This window comes from Pseudorasbora parva, chromosome 1 (genome assembly GCF_024679245.1).
Source record: "Pseudorasbora parva isolate DD20220531a chromosome 1, ASM2467924v1, whole genome shotgun sequence".
Lineage (NCBI taxonomy): Eukaryota > Metazoa > Chordata > Actinopteri > Cypriniformes > Gobionidae > Pseudorasbora > Pseudorasbora parva.
This window is the reverse complement of record NC_090172.1, coordinates 56,105,864-56,121,929: the sequence shown is the minus strand read 5'-3', so window position 1 is coordinate 56,121,929 and position 16,066 is coordinate 56,105,864. Positions and strand designations below refer to the sequence as shown.

The 16,066-nt window shown below is 39.5% G+C and overlaps 1 protein-coding gene across 1 annotated transcript; it reads left to right on the top strand.

The window, feature by feature from the left end:
• Positions 1-1,987: 1,987 nt before the first annotated feature.
• Positions 1,988-15,766, top strand: il13ra1 (interleukin 13 receptor, alpha 1). Its single transcript, XM_067445409.1, has 10 exons — positions 1,988-2,287; positions 2,523-2,644; positions 9,659-9,824; positions 10,891-10,990; positions 11,121-11,299; positions 11,449-11,579; positions 11,831-11,969; positions 14,112-14,211; positions 14,339-14,432; positions 14,897-15,766. Exons 1-10 carry the CDS (start codon positions 2,206-2,208, stop codon positions 15,011-15,013), a joined length of 1,230 nt encoding a protein of 409 aa, XP_067301510.1. The 5' UTR covers positions 1,988-2,205; the 3' UTR covers positions 15,014-15,766.
• Positions 15,767-16,066: the final 300 nt, after the last annotated feature.

The following is a 16,066-nucleotide window of genomic DNA, read 5'->3' as shown; positions in this document are numbered from 1 at the left end:
TAAAGATGGTCGATTTTAAAGAGTTAAAAATCAACAAAAATCTATTATTGAGGAAGTTAATAATCGGTTGTTTTATGTCTGAAGTCTTATAATTATTTACATTGATTTATACTTGCATTTATTTAGTTGCATACTATATACACCGGTAAGGCATTACATTATGACCACCTTCTTAATAATGTGTTGGTCCCCCTTTTGCTGCCAAAATAGCCCTGACCCGTCGAGGCATGGACTCCACTAGACCCCTGAAGGTGTGCTGTGGTATCTGGCACCAAGATGTTGGCAGGACCCAAGGTTTCCCAGGCCAGCAGAACATTGCCCCTGGTGCATCCTGGTGCCATGTGTTCCCCAAGGTAAACGATGCACCCGGCCATCCATATTATGTAAAAGAAAACATGATTCTACGGACCAGGCCGCCTTCTTCCCTTGCTCCGTGGTTCAGCTCTGATACTCACATACCCACTGTTGGCACATTTCGGGCAACATGACTGGTCTGTGTCTATGCAGCCCAATACGCAACAAACTGTGAAGCACTGTGTATTCTGACACCTTTCTATCAGAACAAGCGTTAACTTCTTGAGCAATTTGAGCAACAGTAGCGCGTCTGTTTGATCGGAGCACACGGGCCAGCCTTTGCACCCCACGTGCATCAATGAGCCTGGGCCGCCCATGACCGCGTCGCCAGTTCTCCACTGTTCCTTCCTTGGACAACTTTTGATAGACACTGACCACTGCAGACCGGGAACATCCCACAAGAGTTCCAGTTTAGGAGCTGCTCTGACCCAGTCATCTAGCCATCACAGTTTGGCCCTTGTCAAGCTCACTGAAATCCGTACGCTTGTCCATTTTTCCTGCCTCTAACGCATCAAATTTGAGGGCTAAATGTTCACTTGCTACCTAATATATCCCACCCACTAACAGGTGCCGTGATGAAGATAATCAGTGTTATTCACTTCACCTGACACAGTGTTACACCTGATTGTTTATATACTGGACAGACAATTTACTCATCTTTATTTTAATATATTTTTTAATCTGTATCCTGTTGCACTTGATAGTTTTTTTTTCTGTAAGTGTGTGTGTTTCAGGTAAACCCGAGAGAGAGAGAGAGAGAGAGAGAGAGAGAGAGAGAGAGAGAGAGAGAGAAGGAGGATTAAAACACTTATTTTATCACAATTTATGCCTCATACATATTCACAAACATATACCACAAAAATAAAAATAAACAATTAAATATTCAAGAACAACTGACCCTCGAAAACCACACACAATGCATCTTTAAAACACCAAATATCACAAAAAAACATTTCATTATTCACAAGTTTGTAATAAGCAAATTCGATTTTGAGTCTTCCACCTACTAATTTCCACTTCAGTGGTCCCAAGTTCTTCCCCTTTATTCTTTTTTCGTTTTCCATATTGATAACTTTGCTGTTCCCAACAAATAATTTAACAAGCATGTCATCCTTCTCATTGAATACCTGTACTTAACACCCCCAATAAATATTCTATCAGAAAAATCTTCATCAAAATCTTTAAACAACTCTTTAAGAAAATTAAAAAGCCCTTTTAATCTTCCACATTTTAAAAATAAATGTTCTAAGTCTTCTTGTTCCCCACAAAATCTACATTCACCACCCACAGCTGGGTTCAGGTGCGTGTGGAGAGAGAGAGAGAGAGAGAGAGAGAGAGAGAGAGAGAGAGAGAGAGAGAGAGAGAGAGAGAGAGAGAGAGAGAGAGAGAGATTCACAATGGACTGATTCTGTAATTGTAGCCTAGTTGTATCATTTGTACGATCATATCACATGGACGTCCAGGGACATGGATATCTTTTGACTCGACATTATGCCGATAAATCTGTATAAATAAGGAACTATACCACTGAAGTAGGGTACGTGATTCCTGAAGAAGACCTAGTGATGAGTACATGTACGTAAACACTCACACACACACACACACACACTCACTCACTCCACCCACCCACTTCAGTCAGACTGAGTCCCAGAAGCTCCAGGCTCACTTCTGTTTCGAGCGCGAGGCTGACGGACGTTAGTTACTTTACTCTACTGTTGTTTAATTATTTTGTTGGGCAAGAGTACGACCACATAAGAGTACAGTAAGAATATCGCGTTTGGCGTTGGCTATATCAACACAGGATTACGTGATTTGAGATTTTAAACGGATTATCCGACAAACCCGTCAAAAATGATGTGTCGATTTTGGGATATATCCTTGATGATATGCTTCTCTGTGTCTGTGATGTTCGTCGGAGCTGATGACATGTCAGGTGGGTTTACTGCTGTTGTGTGGCATGTTTTTTTTGGGACGCTTTCCCCCTGAACTTTCCCTGTGACAGCGCGCGTGCGGGATATCCTGTATAATTCCCGAAATCGTGACGTCAGCGACCTTCCCATGTCTGAACTCGCTCCCTTCGAGTTTGGTAATTCGTTATTGAACAAAATGTTCATATTTTATGTTTCTCATTTTTATATCCCCCCCTTCTCTTGTTCATCTCTTCTTAGAACTCCCTCCGCCGAAGAATCTGAACTTCATATGGGAAACTCCTTTCAGGCTCAGTTTGACATGGGAAGAGCCGGAGGGTTTGGATCCTTCCTGTAAAGTGAACTACACTGTAATTGTGACGGTGAGGCGCCAATTTAACGAATTTTCGCTCTTAAACATGTACAATTATAGGCTACATAGCTTCATTTTAATCGCTAATGTGGCCAGAGCTTATTATTTCGAGCGATATATGATTAAAAAAACGTTATTTTAATTATTTAAAACGTGTTCAATTGTTATTTTTTACATTGTAGGCCTATTTATTATTATCATATTTTTTTATATTATTTATTTATTTATTGATGGAGAAATTATGTGAATCAGTTAATTTAAAGATTTAATAGGTGCTTCAATTGAGATATTCCTGCAGTGGGGAAATGTTTTGGTACCCGTGAGGAAAACAGCTTAAATCATAAGTGATGTTTTTCTTTTCTTTTTTTAATGTAAAAAATGTAAAAAGTTTTCTGTGATGGTGGGTATCGGTTTTAAGTTAGGGCAGTTTGTACAGTATAAAAGTCACGTCTATGGAAAGAGTGTGTATGCGTGTGTGTTCCTTAACAGTAGGCTACTTGTGAGGTCATAATGTCCTCACTTATAAAGTAAAATATTCTAACAACTCACTAGTGACGACATTTGACTGGTCCTCACTAGTTAAAAAGGCTTATAGGTCAAAACATGTTTTTATTTCAATCTATTGTTTTGCACATGTTTCTGGGATGGGTATGGTTTAGGGATAGGGATTGGGTTATCGGACAGAAAATATAATTAACCTGATATCAAATCAATGGAAGTCTATGCAATGTCCTCACTACTATAGTGGACCAAACGTGTGTGTGTATACACTTGTAAAACTATCTTTGTGAGGTCCAGTTTAAAATAGACCATCTGAGTGAGGACACAGAGAGTAAAGTGAGGACATTTTGGCTGGTCTCACTTTCTGAGAGCCCTTAACGGTCTGTTTGAGGATCAAAACTTAATCAAGATCAAGGATCAAGAATGGTGAAACAGTAACAATGTTAACAAAGAAGAAAAGACTTTGTGGAGTTTTATAAGCATACTTGAGTCAAAACAGAACCTATCTTAGTACGAGTAACCTTGTCACACTTCTGCAGGAAGCTTTTCTGAGTAGTGACACAATTTAACCAAAACTAAGAAGCACCGAGCAAATGCTGGAGTTTAATGCCAATAAAACAAAACAGGTCTGATCTAATATAAACTCAAAGTCTACATTGGGTTTGTTATTTTCTCGTATATTACATGTTAACTTTCACTTTTTGTTTATTATCCCTGTAAGCCATGGCAAATGTTTGCCCTTTGCCTTAAAGCCCATTGAGAGTTATGGTACAGGAAATGTAATGGAAATAAAGACTTTCTTAATCTGTAGTGCATAGTCTAATAATTCCGCAAAGTATTAAAAGTGAAAAAATAAATGATTTCCTTTTAAGAACCCCACGCCTGTCATTGTATTCTGTGGCTGCTGACAGGTCACGAGAGCATGCCAAAAAAAACTCTCACCCTCTGTACTTCCCTTCTAGGGATGATGTTCACACACAAAGAATATATGAACTAATGGAAATTTGTACATGTTGGAGCGATTGTATGCTAGTGCAAAGTTACAAATAGCACCCTTGCAATCAAAGAAGCTTTCATCAGATGTGTTTTATGTTCTCTCCGACACATATGAAACTTGATGTATTCAGATACCAATGGTGTGGGTGGATTTAGTTGGGGCCTGTGGTTTGGATGTGTAACCGGTCCTACTCGACCCGCTGCGAGTGGGATTTGAACCGGCGTCTCCCATATAAACTCCCGCCACCAATTCAGTATAAATTAGTTTCTTCCAATATTTGGGGCATCACAAACAGTGGGCTTGTTGTACCCTGTTCAGTGTTTTCTCTGTGGTCTCTTCTTTGCTTCCGTCTTCAGCAGTGCTGTGTTAACATCCAGTTTACGAGTTCATAATATTTACACACAAATGATTGCATATGCAGCTTGTGTGCGCATGTCCGGAATAGAGATCAGCCAAAATCAAATGTAAAAGCTTTATCGTCTGTGTTCTGGCGGATAGGTGCATCTCTATAGCCTGGGGCATTTTAGGGAGTTTCAGTGTTAAACATTCCTCTGAAAAGTCACTTCTTTCTGGGAGAGCCAGTCGGGTTAGCTGATCAGTTGTAATGACACTGTAAAGATTGGCAAAGGCTAAATGTAATTAACCAGTTTATTCTCACATTGATTAAATCAAGCCATTAGATTAGACTATTGTGTCCGGTTGTATAAACTATTTTAGAAATTAGTCAGCTTTGTTTTTCTTCAAGTCTTTTTTGAATTAGTTACATAAAAGGTATTAGTCTTTGAATCAGAAAAGCACATTTTTAATTGATTTCCCTTTAACAAATTGCTAGATGATCAGACTAACGTTAGTTTTTAATCGGTCTTAACTTTGCGGTTATGTTTCTGCAAGTGTGAGTTCACCCTAACTCTAAAGGCCCGTTCACACCAAGAACAATAACTATAAAGATAACGATGAAGATATAGGTCTAAAAATTGTTCTCAGTATTAAAGAATAGCAGAGTTCACACCACAACGATAACACTAAAGGCACAGAGAAACGATATCGTTGGAATCACTTTCAGAATGATATTTCCTCCAGCTGATGAACGATAAAAACATTAAGAGCCAATCAGAATCCATCCTGATGTAACCAGCTCAAACATTTAAAGTGGCAGACAAGCAAACGCTTAGAATAAACATCTGCTGATGTGTATGTATGTATGTGTGATAAGGGAATAATTAAAAAGCTAATGAAGTTGTGTGGGTTGTCTAACTACATTATGTAAGGTTATGCTCTTGTGTAGTTGGAGCCGGTCTGTAGGCCTTGTTGAACATCAAACCAGTTGCTTTGCATTGTAATTTAATGTAAGCACAAAAAGCTCCGGTCCCACTTTATATTTGGTGGCCTTAACTACTATGTACTTACAATATATAAAAAAACAAAACGCATTCGCTGATATTGAGGTGGGATACGGGTAAAGTTAGGGACAGGTGTGGTGGTGTGGGTCAGTTTAAAGGGTTAGTTCACCCAAAAATGAAATTGATGTCATTAATGACTCGCCCTAATGTCGTTCCACACCCGTAAGACCTCCGTTCATCTTAAGAACACAGTTTAAGATATTTTAGATTTAGTCCGAGAGCGTATGCAAGTGTATGCACACTATACTGTCCATGTCCAGAAAGGGAATAAAAACATCATCAAAGTAGTCCATATGTGACATCAGTTAGTTCATGAGAATCTCTTGAAGCATCGAAAATACATTTTGGTCCAAAAATAACAAAAACTACGACTTTATTCAGCATTCTTCTCTTCAGGTTTTTTTCAGTCCTCAAATAAAGATTTGAACGGTTATGAATCAGCGTATTGATTCATGATTCAGATCGCCAGTGTCACGTGATTTCAGCAGTTTGACACGTGATCCGAATCATGAATCAATACGCTGATTCACAACCGCTTGAATCTTTATTTTCGGATTGAAAACAAATCTGCAAGAGAAGACAATGCTGAATAAAGTCGTAGTTTTTGTTATTTTTTGGCCAAAATGTATTTTCGATGCTTCAAGAGATTCTAACTAACTAACTGATGTCACATATGGACTACTTTATTTCATTTTTGGGTGAATTAACCCTTTTAAGGGTAAAGTTAGAGACAGGTGTGGTGGTGTGGGTCAGTTTAAGAGTAAAGTTAGAGACAGGTGTGGTGGTGTGGGTCAGTTTAAGAGTAAAGTTAGGGTCAGGTGTGGTGGTGTGGGTCAGTTTAAGGGTAAAGTTAGGGACAGGTGTGGTGGTGTGGGTCAGTTTAAGGGTAAAGTTAGGGACAGGTGTGGTGGTGTGGGTCAGTTTAAGGGTAAAGTTAGAGACAGGTGTGGTGGTGTGGGTCAGTTTAAGGGTAAAGTTAGGGACAGGTGTGGTGGTGTGGGTCAGTTTAAGAGTAAAGTTAGGGACAGGTGTGGTGGTGTTGGTCAGTTTAAGGGTAAAGTTAGGGACAGGTTTGGTGGTGTGGGTCAGTTTAAGAGTAAAGTTAGAGACAGGTGTGGTGGTGTGGGTCAGTTTAAGGGTAAAGTTAGGGTCAGGTGTGGTGGTGTGGGTCAGTTTAAGGGTAAAGTTAGGGACAGGTGTGGTGGTGTGGGTCAGTTTAAGGGTAAAGTTAGGGTCAGGTGTGGTGGTGTGGGTCAGTTTAAGGGTAAAGTTAGGGACAGGTGTGGTGGTGTGGGTCAGTTTAAGGGTAAAGTTAGGGTCAGGTGTGGTGGTGTGGGTCAGTTTAAGGGTAAAGTTAGGGACAGGTGTGGTGGTGTGGGTCAGTTTAAGGGTAAAGTTAGGGACAGGTGTGGTGGTGTGGGTCAGTTTAAGAGTAAAGTTAGGGACAGGTGTGGTGGTGTGGGTCAGTTTAAGAGTAAAGTTAGGGACAGGTGTGGTGGTGTGGGTCAGTTTAAGAGTAAAGTTAGGGACAGGTGTGGTGGTGTGGGTCAGTTTAAGAGTAAAGTTAGAGACAGGTGTGTTGGTGTGGGTCAGTTTAAGAGTAAAGTTAGGGACAGGTGTGGTGGTGTGGGTCAGTTTAAGGGTAAAGTTAGAGACAGGTGTGTTGGTGTGGGTCAGTTTAAGAGTAAAGTTAGGGACAGGTGTGGTGGTGTGGGTCAGTTTAAGAGTAAAGTTAGGGACAGGTGTGGTGGTGTGGGTCAGTTTAAGGGTAAAGTTAGGGTCAGGTGTGGTGGTGTGGGTCAGTTTAAGGGTAAAGTTAGGGACAGGTGTGGTGGTGTGGGTCAGTTTAAGGGTAAAGTTAGGGTCAGGTGTGTTGGTGTGGGTCAGTTTAAGAGTAAAGTTAGGGTCAGGTGTGGTGGTGTGGGTCAGTTTAAGGGTAAAGTTAGGGACAGGTGTGGTGGTGTGGGTCAGTTTAAGGGTAAAGTTAGGGACAGGTGTGGTGGTGTGGGTCAGTTTAAGGGTAAAGTTAGGGACAGGTGTGGTGGTGTGGGTCAGTTTAAGAGTAAAGTTAGGGACAGGTGTGGTGGTGTGGGTCAGTTTAAAGGTAAAGTTAGGGACAGGTGTGGTGGTGTGGGTCAGTTTAAGGGTAAAGTTAGGGTCAGGTGTGGTGGTGTGGGTCAGTTTAAGGGTAAAGTTAGGGACAGGTGTGGTGGTGTGGGTCAGTTTAAGGGTAAAGTTAAGGACAGGTGTGGTGGTGTGGGTCAGTTTAAGGGTAAAGTTAGGGACAGGTGTGGTGGTGTGGGTCAGTTTAAGAGTAAAGTTAGGGACAGGTGTGGTGGTGTGGGTCAGTTTAAGAGTAAAGTTAGGGACAGGTGTGGTGGTGTGGGTCAGTTTAAAGGTAAAGTTAGGGACAGGTGTGGTGGTGTGGGTCAGTTTAAGGGTAAAGTTAGGGACAGGTGTGGTGGTGTGGGTCAGTTTAAGGGTAAAGTTAGGGTAAGGTGTGGTGGTGTGGGTCAGTTTAAGGGTAAAGTTAGGGTCAGGTGTGGTGGTGTGGGTCAGTTTAAGGGTAAAGTTAGGGACAGGTGTGGTGGTGTGGGTCAGTTTAAGGGTAAAGTTAGGGACAGGTGTGGTGGTGTGGGTCAGTTTAAGAGTAAAGTTAGGGACAGGTGTGGTGGTGTGGGTCAGTTTAAGAGTAAAGTTAGGGTCAGGTGTGGTGGTGTGGGTCAGTTTAAGGGTAGAGTTAGGGACAGGTGTGGTGGTGTGGGTCAGTTTAAGGGTAAAGTTAGGGTAAGGTGTGGTGGTGTGGGTCAGTTTAAGGGTAAAGTTAGGGTCAGGTGTGGTGGTGTGGGTCAGTTTAAGGGTAAAGTTAGGGACAGGTGTGGTGGTGTGGGTCAGTTTAAGGGTAAAGTTAGGGACAGGTGTGGTGGTGTGGGTCAGTTTAAGAGTAAAGTTAGGGTCAGGTGTGGTGGTGTGGGTCAGTTTAAGGGTAGAGTTAGGGACAGGTGTGGTGGTGTGGGTCAGTTTAAGGGTAGAGTTAGGGACAGGTGTGGTGGTGTGGGTCAGTTTAAGGGTAGAGTTAGGGACAGGTGTGGTGGTGTGGGTCAGTTTAAGGGTAAAGTTAGGGTCAGGTGTGGTGGTGTGGGTCAGTTTAAGGGTAAAGTTAGGGACAGGTGTGGTGGTGTGGGTCAGTTTAAGGGTAAAGTTAGGGACAGGTGTGGTGGTGTGGGTCAGTTTAAGGGTAAAGTTAGGGACAGGTGTGGTGGTGTGGGTCAGTTTAAGAGTAAAGTTAGGGACAGGTGTGGTGGTGTGGGTCAGTTTAAGGGTAAAGTTAAGGTCAGGTGTGGTGGTGTGGGTCAGTTTAAGGGTAAAGTTAGGGACAGGTGTGGTGGTGTGGGTCAGTTTAAGAGTAAAGTTAGGGACAGGTGTGGTGGTGTGGGTCAGTTTAAGGGTAAAGTTAGGGACAGGTGTGGTGGTGTGGGTCAGTTTAAGGGTAAAGTTAGGGACAGGTGTGGTGGTGTGGGTCAGTTTAAGGGTAAAGTTAGGGACAGGTGTGGTGGTGTGGGTCAGTTTAAGAGTAAAGTTAGAGACAGGTGTGGTGGTGTGGGTCAGTTTAAGAGTAAAGTTAGGGACAGGTGTGGTGGTGTGGGTCAGTTTAAGGGTAAAGTTAGGGACAGGTGTGGTGGTGTGGGTCAGTTTAAGGGTAAAGTTAGGGACAGGTGTGGTGGTGTGGGTCAGTTTAAGAGTAAAGTTAGGGACAGGTGTGGTGGTGTGGGTCAGTTTAAGGGTAAAGTTAGGGTCAGGTGTGGTGGTGTGGGTCAGTTTAAGGGTAAAGTTAGGGTCAGGTGTGGTTGTGTGGGTCAGTTTAAGAGTAAAGTTATTTCACACATTTTAACCATTGTAAATGTTGTTGGTGCCTAGTAAAGAAGACATTTGTTTTGTAAACTGTTTTGTCAAGGAATTAAAAAACTTTTTGGAAAGGAAAAAGTGTAGGCTTTCATGAGAAACAAGTAACTCATCTTTACTCCGTATGGAGTGATGCACAAACACAGCAGCACAAAATCAACACAAGTACAAATGTAATTTAAAGCTGTAATTAATGCCAAAAAAAATCCTCTTTCACCTACAGAACTGTTCTACCGAAAAATACGAGAACAAGAGAGTACATCATCCGAGTTGTAAAATGATGGTCGCCAATGAGAATGGACTGTGTATCAGTGTTTCAACAAACACTGATAACTGTGAAAAAAGAAGCCAAAGTCGATCGACAGACATCAGAATACCTCCACCTCCAGGTACTCGACAATCAATAGCCAACTATCTGATGTAAAACACTTCTATGCCCATTTTTAATAATTCTATATTGATCCATTGGCAGTGGACTCAGTTATGATCATGAGCAGTATGTTTATTAGTTTATTATTCTTAGGTGGTTGAGGTGATTAAATCAGTTAATGTTTATCTTCATTTACAGTATTTATGGTATTCTATTTTTGCATGTATATTATATGTATTTTGTTATGTGTTATGGTATTAATGGATACAGATTGCAGAATTCTTTGATTTATTTAATAAAGAAGAAAGTCACAAAATGAATGGTTATATTATTTAATACAATCATTATTATTATCTAGAGCTGCAGGTTCTCTATTGAGTCCAGTATAGTTTTTAGTGCTGTCAAACATTTAATTTAAAATGTGTGTATTCAAATATACATAATAATAATTATAGTACACACACATATTTTGCAAACAAACTTTTATGTTGGATGTGATTAATCACGATTATTTGTTTGACTGCGCTAAAAAATCTGCATTACAGTGTGACACAATGATCACAAAACAATCCAAACACTAAAATTTAGAAACAAACTTTTATGAAAACTTCAAATTTGAAAACTGCAAACTGCAAATTTCTGCAAATCAAGCAAGGTATCAAACCCTGCTGCAACTGGTCATTATGTCACACTATTTAAAGGGTTAATTCACCTAAAACAAATTATTGTTCCCTGGTCTTTACTTGAGAAATTGTGATTCCAAGTGCACACAACCAGTGGATTATTATTGCAGCATGTGTTATTTACTAACTGTCTTTAAATTTAATTGTGTGATGTATATTTTGGCCATTTTGCTCCATGAAAATCCCCCATACTGGTCGAACACAAACAGGTTAAATGTGAGGTGAATAGCAGCACATATCTTCAGTTATTTCTTCTGTTTTTAAAGAATAATGGCATCTGTTATACATCATGGAATTCAGCTATGAAGATTCACCTCTTCCATAATCCACAGATGAATGTTTCCCTTTCACTTTTTTCATCTAATCTTGAGCTCGGATTTAAATTCTGCATATTTATTTTAGTGATGCTGGTGACAGACATAAACAACGCATATTCCAACAACAGGATGATGTGCACTTGGAGAACGACCGATGGTGTCCAAGACCTCAGTTTTTATTACTGGTATGTTCATTTCTGTTTGTTTTACCAATTTATTTTTATTTTATTTTATTTTTGTCGTTGCATATTTTCCTTCCATTTCTCATTTAAGCTCCTTGTATCCATGAATTGGTTGTACATTTGTGTGTTTCAGGCAACCTGAGAATGAATCAGTAATAAAGTGTACACCTGATGAGACGACGAAGACCAGGGGATGCATCATATACAATCAAAATCTCAAGGAGATGACGGAAATATTCTATCTGTTCAAAGGGACTCACAATGGTGTTCCTGTAACCAACACGTTCGAGTTTGACCGCCCTCAACAATACGGTAAACATGCACCTTTTCTCAGAAAGGCAATAAACAGTCAGTTTCCTCAATTAAGGCACATTATTCTAGTTGCTTAAGCCAGTTGCTTAAATAGACAGACACATACACTAATTAATCATCTCTTTTTCTTTTTTTGGCTTATGTTGCAGCGAAACCAGACAAACCTCACCTTAAAATCCATAGAGAAGGACAGGAACTCTATTTTCAAACAAACGGATCATATTTTTATGTGTTTGGAGATTGCTTCAGTTACCGCTACACGTACAGCAGGTGCAATGAGGTAAATCGTGTTCTGTACTTGTATATTTAATAATACAGGATCAGATCCTCTCATTGCAACTTTAAATACACCAACTCTTCTGATGTGTACGACTATAACAGAAATGGAAAAGGAAAGTGTTTATTTAAACAACACGAGTCATTTCAAGCATTACCTCATCAGAGCTGTTATTTCACCATATAGTGAAGCATATAATGTCATGTTAAACAAGATTTTTTTGATCGTATATTTTTCTCTTGTTGTGTTTACAGAATATTTCTGCAGAGCACAAAAATATGACGCATGTAGTGGAGTATGACCCAGCCTGCAAGTACAGAGCCAGTGTGCAGGTCTTCTACTCAAAAACCTGTGGTGCTGGGAAAAGTGAGCCGAGTGATTTTGTGGAATATGGTACGTCTAGTCCATTGGTGGAGGAAATACTGAATGTCTGTACATATTTACTTTAGTAAAAGTAGAAGGACCACACCGCCGCCATTTTGGAACCCCGCGGACGGCCAGTAGAGGGAAATATAAAATACTGTAAATTTAAATATATATATATATTTTAGGGGTGCCCCGAATAGTCGAAGCATTGATATGCGAAGCCGGATTCGACCACCGAATCGCAGGTGTTATGAAACGAGGATCATACCATTTTGGCAATAGGGGGTTCTCAATATTTTAAAGACGTGGCACGGCGCTAAGCTTTAAGGGGGTTGCACACCAGATGTGAAACTCAGCGTTGCATCTTTAAAATTCAAACACATTGTTTTTAATGAGTGTACGCACACCGATGGCGGCATTCGGTGCCTGTCCGCGGCGTCTCAGGAAGTTGGGTGCACAATATTTTAAAGGCGTCTGGTGTGCGACCCCCTTTAGGCATTATTGTCAGCTTAAGATTGTGCATGTAAGCGCACTCAAAGTGTTATTCATCAAAATGTTCTTTTATATATATGTTTTATGTTCTGTATTTCGATCGCGGCTTTAAAATGTTATGAGAAAACGTTTTACGAAAGTTTTTCCACCATATAACTGTTTATTTAAACCTAAATAAGAAAGCCATTGTCAGTTCGTCTGTCAGTTGGCAGGCAGTTTTGATCGCTTTATTAAAAGTTATTACTGTGTGCAGTGTGTAAAGGAAAATAAAAAGAGTTTGACCCTCCTGCTGACTAGTGTCGTGTACCCTCCCAACACATTCACACACACACACACATAGATGATTCGACTATTAGTCGACTATAGAAAGAGTTCAGATTCGAATGTAAATCCTTTATCGGGGACACCCCTAATATATTTTTAATACAAATAAGAAATGTTGAAAAGAATGTTTAAAACATGAAACTAAACCACCATGAGTGAATCATTGAGTCGATTCGTTCAAACGGCACTTCCCCTCGGGGGAATCTCAGCCGCCATTTTGAAGTGCCTTCCATTTCATGAAGTGGACAAGGGAAGTTTATATGGACAGACCCTTGCTCCCTCGATTTTGACAGAGGGAGCGAGTCTACTTCATATGTACACTTCAGGCAGCTTCATATACCACAATGCAACAGGATTGTGACGTCACCGCATATTGCATTTAATTTACCCCTCCACAAACAGCTCTATATTTTAATTATTTTTTAAAAACATCTAAAACAACCCAAACACACCTACATACATATAGAATGCTGCATTTAACAATTTCTTAAATGAGAAAATAAAATTAATAAAGTTCCAGAGAAAATAAATTTAACCCACTGGTTCTTCTGAGGCTCAGATGAAGGAACTGAAAAAACTTCTGTCAACTGCCATGCTCTCTCAAACAAATATAGCGCTCGCATGGGCGTGCCAAATTCTCTGGGTGGAAGAAAGGGAGGGAACCGTTCCTGATATGACGTCATAACAGGAAAATTTAAGATCAGCACGTCTGAGCTCTCATTTTCTCAAAGGCAGAGAAAGACGGCAAGAACTCAAAAAATGAAAATTTCATGCCATGGGACCTTTAAATAAAATAAAATAAAATAGACCTAAATAAAATAAAATTTATGTTTTATATTCATTTAGATTAATACTCCACCGTTCTGTTTGGGGTGGGCAAGATTGCTTTAAAAGAAAGAAGTCTCTTATGCCCAGCAAGGCTGCATGTACTGTATTTAATCAAAAATACAATCAAAATGTAGAAATATTTTTACAATCAAATCATCTTTTCTATTTGAATATATTTTAAAATGTAATTTATTCTTGTAAGGCAAAGCTGAATTTTTAGCATCAGTGTCACAGGATCCTTCAGAAATCATACTTTTCATACTTTACAGTTGTGCTGCTTCATGTTTTTGTTGAAGCTGTGCTACTTATTTAAATTCAGGATTCTTTGATTAATAAAACATTTAAAATCATAGGATTTATTTAAAATATGAATTATTTCGAAAAATATAAAAACTCATACTGACCCCAAACCTTTGACCGGTAGTGTGTGTATGGTTACTCGCTTCACATCCTGCGAGTGAAATGTGCTTTCCTCTGGTCTGTGACACATGAGCTTGACTGTTTTTCTTCTTTGTGCCCTCATAGGTGAGAACAATGATCCGAACATTTCTGCATTGATGGCTGTCATTATAATCCCGCTCATAGTTTCCTGCTGCCTGGTAGTCTCTCTTGTGCTGATCAAAAGGTGATGAATGCTTTAGGTTTTTGTTGTACATTTTTACATATGACCATGTTTTAAGAGCTACAAGGCCTAGTATTGATTACTGAGGCCTGGAATGAACTGAAACTCAAACTTTCTTTCCTTACTTCAGACACAAAAAAATCATATTCCCAAAAATCCCAGAGCCAACGCTTTTCTTTAAGGACATACTCAACAACAACATGAGATTCCCAGAGGATCCACGGGTAAATTGTACAGCCGTCAACATCCATTAGTTTAAAACATCTCAGATTTACACATTCGCTTGTGAAAAATATATTGCTTGCACTTTATTTTACAGTACATGCACGTATGTGTACTTTCAGTTTACTTGCGCAAGAAAGCAATGGGTGATATAAGGTCACTTCATCGGTTAAGGTTTAGGGTTAGCAATAATGGTGCCAGGACACAAGACTTGGGGGGGCTTTTATAATTCTATAATTAATTGTATAATTCTCAGTGGTCTCAAAGGTTCAGGGTTAGTAACTAGATATAACCCAGTTGCTGTAATGACTATTATAAGCACATACATTTACATTTACATTTTCATAGTGTGTAATGTTACACATTTTACATTTACATAGAGTGCACATATGAAACAGGACTGTAAAATTAAGTGCTACCAAAATATTATTATTAATATTCTCAATTCAATCTCTTCCCCCACCAGAGTCCTGCAGCTGGCAGACTGTATGTCCCCATTGAAGAAGTCGTAGAAACCGGGATAAGCCTTGAACCGGACACATCATTCATAACCATGAGCGATGTACCACACGAGCCGAAATAAACATTTCTGATGACGGAAAATATCTAGTAAATCAGGATGGACTCAGGGTGCACTTAAAACTTACACTGACTGGACAGTGTCTATGCAAGGTGGAGGACCAAATGCCTGCTGTCTGGCTCATCTGTTAATGAATGATGAATCCAGACTCCATCTAGCTTGTTTTGAATGGACTTCAACCTCAACTTTTAACGCATTTTGTTATGCGTTGCCAGTAAATTGCTCTTCCTGAGACAACAGTGGGTTGTTTTCAATGATTGTATAGTGAAGATAAGAAAGGCAATCAACTGACTTTACTGTGGCAGGTTGGTTGATCCTGGTATATGGAGCCAGTGGTGTATCCAGAGGTCAGCGGAGTACATGAGCATCAACACACTCGATAGAAATACACTCCAGAAAGATTATGTATGATATGTATAGCCGGAATGTGGACATTTCTTTTTAGCATGTGCACCTTCTCTGAACTTTTCCATGCTTGTTTTTATAGCCACATTTATGGACCCAACGGCGTTTTTGCACAGTTTACAATCTAAACATAATGCTATGAAAATAAGCCTTTGTATACACTGAACATTGTTACATGTATTTTAAAGTGTGGTTTACTGTATACAGAAAAGAAATAGCTCTTGACTCTAATGTGTATATAGGCTACTGTGTGTTGACAAATTTGTCTGGTGACTAAATGGGGATATAGACAAAATAACGGTTATAGAAAGTCACATAAACATTCAGATATTCAAAATAAATACAAGTTAATATTTATTCTTCTGTTTTTCCTTCTTCATATTTACTGTCAAATTTTCTGTGATTAAATTATTTTCATGACTGGGTATCCTGTTTAAAGTCGGACTCATCTTCATAAATAATTTAATTATTCGACGAAAAGTTTTTTGTCAAGCCAAGGAAAGACTAGGATGGAAAAGAAAACAACATTTTACAAATGTAGGTAGCCCTATTGTTTTTTACAGTAGTGACAGTGGTAAGTCTAATAGTAAACTGATTAGCGGAAATATAACTGTGATAAATAATTGTATATTATAATCTTAAATCTGGAAA